Here is a 6,529-nt window from a genome sequence, read left to right on the forward strand (position 1 = left end):
ATATAGGTATGGGTATCTACTTAATCCATTACCATATACATATTATCCTTAGTACACTAAGGGACGTATTCATATATTATAGTCGATGCTTAAAAATAAGTATTGCTTAAGCTAAATTTAATAATTTGAAAAAAAACATTTTGATGCAATAATTAAAATCAATGTTTAAGGTAGGTACCTAGGTATAGCTTAAGCAGTACCTACTATAGTTTATTATTTTTTATAGATCATAAGAATTTGCTAGTAGCTTGATCATTTTTATTGTCATTACTCTCCATACAAAGCTTTTAATATTGTAATGACGATCAAACACAATTACCTAAATATTTATATCTGTAAAGTAGGAAGCTACATCATCCATGTTTAAAATAAGTTATATTTAGTTTTGTTAAAATCAAACATTTTTTTGTTTATAAATGGATACCATTGGTTACTCCAGCAGATGAGGTAAAATCATACATCAAATTGTCGTGACAGGAGAGTCAATATAGCCATCAATTAGTTGGTTGAGAAAATTACGATTAGCAACTTTCCTCCCATCAACTAAGGAACATAAACCAAGCTTGTGCATAACTAGATAATATTCACGAGGAGGATGCTCAATATTCAAAATAAAAGCTGCTTATTAAAGGAATTTTGAAACCTTTCAATATGCTCACTTCCACAAGAAGTACCTACAAGGATCCCGAACAATAGCTCCGTATTCCCAAATTGACCTTACAAGACCACAATATAAAGACATTAAGGGAGTTAGTAATTTAAACTCACTACAAATTATTTTAATAACACCAAGCATTTCATCATGAGCATGGAACTTTAATTAGCGGTCGGGTCACGTTTGACCACGAGTGAAGTCAGAAACTTTATTATCAAATCATAATAAGGGATTACCATTGATAGAATAGGAATAATCAAATCATTCCCGGGATCTGCAAATAGACATTGAGTGACATTTAGAAAAACTAAGTTCCAATCCATGAACATTTCCCCAAGACACTAAAGAATTAACATAATTTTGCAATGAATGGCAGTCACTAAGTGAATTACTTTTAAAAAATAATTTAAGATCATCAGAAAAAAGAAGAAAGCAACTGTTGATAATAACTTTTTATCTTTAATAAATAATGAAAAAAGTAGAGGAGAGAAATGAACTCTTTGTAGAACACCAGAAGTTGCTTTAATGATAACAGATTTAACACCGTGAATATAAACAATTTGTTTACGATCTTTATTAATTATGATAGTACTGAAACCATGACAAAAATTTTTTTTTATTTGTTAATAATATTGTTAATAATACTTAGACTGTAGAGGATATTTTAATTGATGATTTAATTTATCTCTTTGAAAATCTGCAATACAGAATAATGGATTAACAATGTTTATAAAATAATTTGTAAATTCTAAACATAAATATCTTTTTAAAGGAGGAAATTCATAAGTTTGAAAGTTATCTCAACTAGATATAAAAACCTTTCCCTAATAATAAATGGGGTTTTTTTTTTGGGGGGGGGAGGGGGTGAGAGGAGAGTTGTTTATTTAATAATTATTTAGAAATATTTATTTATTTTATAGTTAAAACAAATTTATTTTTACCATTTTTCATTTGATCATAAATCATAATCGAGATTAATTGTTATTCCAAATTTTATGAACATTTTTTAGTTTTCAAAGGAGTTCCAAAATGATTAGCCTTTACTCTTTAGGGGAGAGCCATCTCTAATCTGAACCTCTTACCCCTGACATCTATGGTTCACTGTCTTACATATTATATAGGTACAGACTGTCTATATATTGTTTAATATTAACCCAGTCTGATTGACGAATTCATAGATGACGATTTGTCATTTGTTAAATAGTAAAAAGGGAAAATAAAAATAAGAGTAATTTTTTAATATAAATATTTAAAATAATACATGTAATAAAGACGAACAGTGGAAGATGGCTAGTATATTATACATACATTATTTATGAAATTGTAATTAATATTTTAATTAACTCTTGACCCCATCGCCAATCACATCGGAATAAGGGTATAATATGGTTCCACGGTGGCCCATTTTAATAATATAATACGTCAGAACGTTGTACGCCAAAGTACGTATTGTGTATTGATCTGTCCATATCCCATAACACCGTTCCACCCTGAATTTCTCCCTACTCACAAGCCACAACCCTCGTAGTGACTCAACCCCCGGACGCTGCAATGGTGGCGCTGCGTAGGTACAACAATCACGTATTTGTTGTTTACGCTCTTATGCCAAACTATCTACGAAAGCGTTCACCAGATATCTGTATCATACGTCGAAGAGCACCTAAGGATTGATTATATTTATCAGGTTTTTGACATTTGCATGGTCACGATAAAATTAAATTTAAGCTTTCCAAAAGTAAACAGTAAACATGAACGCACCACCGACGTTTGAATCATTTTTATTGTATGACGGAGAAAAAAAGTAAGTTTGCTATAAGTATTATATAATATTTTCATAGACATTTGGTGAAGAAAAATAATATTATTTTAGAATCGTCCAAGAATTGGACACAAAAGTTGTGAATGCAGCAATATTCACTATAAACAAAGAAGATCACACATTGGGAAATATGATCAGGAAGTAAGTGATAAATGATAGATGATCAGTGATCACACCTAATGATTGAAGTTGCTCATTACTCATTATTATTGTGTTGAATAAAATATAATAATAAACTATAATTTTTTTGAATAGCCAATTACTTAAAGACCCCAATGTACTATTTGCCGGATACAAACTACCCCATCCTTTGGAACATAAATTTGAACTTCGTATACAAACAAGCTGTCCTGAGTATACACCACAAGATGCTTTAACCAACTCGTTAACTGATCTTTTGGCTGAGCTTTCTTTGTTCGAAGAACGTTTCAAGGTAATAATAGTAGTTTTATAATTCATTTAAAATAAAATGTATATTTTTAATTTCTACACATTTAGTAGACATCAATTTTCTACACGATAACACAATATTAAAAAATGAAAACCATAATTTTTGTAAATACCATACATGTTCAATTTTATGTTTAATTTAGATAATTTATTGGGAAGTTTTTTAAATGAGAGACATTCAGTATCTCAATCAAGTGTTGTTCTCGTAAAAAAAAATAGTTTTACATAGTAAGAAATAAATATACCTAGGTATCTACTAATTCTTCACAATTTTTTAATAATGATTTTTTTTATATTATATTTACCGCTATCTACTGGCTATATTATTTATTATTGAAATTATTATTATTATTTTTTTTTTTTTTGGGGGGGGGAGGGTTGTCGAATGCGTTTGAAGTGTTTGAACCCTCTTCCAATCACCATATTCATTACAATCATGTTAAATATATTTTTACACAATACTAGACAAAATGCGTTTTTTTAGTCAGTGAGCTCCGGAGTCCGGGTAAATACACATCTGATACCTATCTATTACTTATCCATTACGGGAGAGAGAGGAGATAATTTTAAAATTGGCAGATGCTCAGCACACCATAGCTCTTTCCCAGATTTATTCTATGATTCATGAAAACTCTTTCTTTGATAATTACCTAATCAAATAATTTTTGGAGGTCAGTAAAAGTCACCTTTTCGTGGTGTCCTCTAACCTCTGGGCTCTGGGTAATGCCAAATGGTTATCATAAAAGTAATATTACTTATAATTAATAGGGTCTGATGTATTTTATAGTTCTTAATTATTGTTAACTATATAAATCGTAATGGTGTAGGTATAGGTACATTACATATTCTCTACTCACTAATAACCGTTGTTATATTCAACATCTCTTTTCGTATAAAAAATGTATTATTTAGTACCTTGTACCTATAATACTTAATTGCTAGGTATGTTATTATTTCTTAAAAACGAGTAATATAAAATTATAACCAAATGAATGACATTAGTCAATCACTCGGAGAATATCAGTGAGGCGGTTTTCTAGATCTAATTGCAGGTCGATGAGGTTTTACTATATTATTACTATAGGATTCATATTTTGAGCATTTTTGTGCGTTTTCAGAATTTTCATTTATTTTTCTAGTGGGTATAAGAAAAATTGAATTACTTGATGGTGTCTATGATTCATCAATGATTAATGAGTGATTGATCATTATGTTTTTTATTAATAATTTGTCATTAAGTTTTACATCATTTCATATTGTACTTCACGAATTTAATAATTTTACCCTTTGCCCATTTATTATTATTCTTCCTATAACCTTTAACTAGATCTTTATCCCCTATATCAAATGATATTTTCCTAGTACCACCATTGTTTATTTGTGATATTTATTGTACTTTACTTGTATATGGTAGTAACATGTCAAATTATATACGAGTCGAATATTCGAAGTTAGCCTAACATTAGCTGAACTGATCTTTCTCGTATTGTTGAATGAGATGTATTATGATAAATCAAAATAAATTAATTTAATTTAATCGATCGTAGATTTTGAAATTTTCAATTATGATAAAAATATATTGTCTACCTATATAGTTTTTAGATTTTATTTACCCAGAAAAAGTTAGTCAATTTTAATTAAAAATTGTAATGTCCATAAAACCTGTGTTTTGTGTGTTGTAACCGTAGTTCATACTAACAAAAAATGACTACTCCTAAAAGTGGGTTCCCACGGCGCGTGCCTCGGTGGAGAAGTCATTTTTTGCTAGTATGAACTACGATTACAACACACAAAACGTCTAATGCGATAGCGATCACGACTTATATTATAACGAAAAATAAATCAATTTTCTTAACATTCACTATTATTTTACTCGTCACCCATTTGTTGTAGATTACTAATATAAATAATAACACTAACATATTTGATAATCCCAATTTTATAAATCGTAATGGTGTAGACGTACATTAAGCATTATCTAATCACTAATAACCAATATAAACAGGATTCGTTGAAAATGTATTTTTTGTAAATATAACGAAATATGTAGCTGGTCTTTAGACTTAATTTCGCCATTTCATAACAAATTTATATCTTGCCTAGAATAGTTAACCTCAACAACTGTCTTATAATATAGACATTACAAATCCCAATCCTAATCATAAATACCTATATAATATAACTAAAACCTGGTGAATAGAAATACTTTTGAACTTTGAAGTATCATACAAGCTTTTCTATTTGTGATTTATACATGATCAGGACATCAAAATACTGGTATTTTTGAGTATTTTAACTTTTGTTCAGTCAAAATATCTGTATTATTAACAGATTATTTTATATAATTTTTGAAATGCTTAATTTCTGATATTTGGATAATGGTGTCAATAGAAACATGTATAGTATTTACATGTATATTTTTATTCAACGAACCAAGTGGTGAATAGAAACAAAATTTTATAAAAATTAACTTTTATCTTATTAATGTTTGGCTATCATGAAGGAACAATAAAATAATAATCGTTGGCTATTTGAAAGCCACACTAGTTGACAATCGATAATATGAATTAAAAATATTGATAAAATGAAAACTCGATTGTGGGGACGTTGAGCAAAAACACTGATTTTGTTTCTATTTACCCCACCGTTTCTATACACCCGGTTTTACTTATATTGTGCGTTTCTATCCATACCTATTACCTTATATTATCTGTAGGTAGGTATCTATCTAAAAATTAATTATATAATTTAATTTAAAAATTGTTTATTTGTTTCAGGATGCTCTAAAGCAGAAAAAAGACGAAGGTTTCGATTAGAGATCAATACTGACGTTTACAATGTTCAATAAAAACATTTTTACAAAATTATTAAATGATCTATTGCTAATAGTTACTGTTTGTCTTTGAACTATTTTTATTTGTCATCAGTTTTATTAATTTATACAGTTACCAGTACCTAGGTGGTTAGGTATTGGATCAACCAGGACATTGTGTAAAAACCAGTGTAAATGGTAGATTTCTTAATAATATAAAGTAAATATATATTTGGTATGGCATACATACTCCCAATTGTATTGTATACACTAGGTGTTAGGTTATATTACCGGTTATCGGTTTGGAAGCAGTGGCGTAATTGGGGGGGGGGGGGGGGCATTTGTCTTATTCTAGTATTTACATCAACCTTAATTCAGCACATTTACCCCCGCCCCCAACTTAACCACTATGGCACTATGCTATGAAAATCTGAGTGCAAAAAATGTTGAGTTGGAAAAGCAGGGTGAAGTTGCCCTAGTCTAATAAAAAACTGAAATGACGCCACTGTTTGGTAGCGGTTTTAATTCTTCAAAATTACCGGTAACCGCTTTGGAAACGGTTTTTTGCGTTTATGTTCTTTCGGAAAATTTCAGTTTTACTTTAATTTACACGGAACAAATATCCACTTTATAAAACGATTCAGGGACAAGTATCTTATGTTATACCTTATAGTTAAATACCTATATGGCTATATTTAATCATTTGAACCTATGGATAAATATAAATTTAATTATATTAGTAAATTACCCATAACCATCGATTGAAAAAATAGTTCATGAAAAAGTGTTAATC

At 29.3% G+C, this 6,529-nt stretch overlaps 1 protein-coding gene across 1 annotated transcript; it reads left to right on the forward strand.

Annotated features, from left to right (window-relative positions):
* Positions 1-2,170: 2,170 nt before the first annotated feature.
* On the forward strand, positions 2,171-5,812 carry LOC100166977 (DNA-directed RNA polymerase II subunit RPB11-like). Its single transcript, XM_008187491.3, has 4 exons — positions 2,171-2,456; positions 2,526-2,615; positions 2,730-2,907; positions 5,702-5,812. The coding sequence occupies exons 1-4, from the start codon at positions 2,404-2,406 to the stop codon at positions 5,738-5,740; spliced, it is 360 nt and encodes a 119-aa protein (XP_008185713.1). The 5' UTR covers positions 2,171-2,403; the 3' UTR covers positions 5,741-5,812.
* The last annotated feature ends 717 nt before the right edge of the window (positions 5,813-6,529 follow it).

The sequence above is a fragment of the Acyrthosiphon pisum genome, chromosome X (genome assembly GCF_005508785.2).
Source record: "Acyrthosiphon pisum isolate AL4f chromosome X, pea_aphid_22Mar2018_4r6ur, whole genome shotgun sequence".
Lineage (NCBI taxonomy): Eukaryota > Metazoa > Arthropoda > Insecta > Hemiptera > Aphididae > Acyrthosiphon > Acyrthosiphon pisum.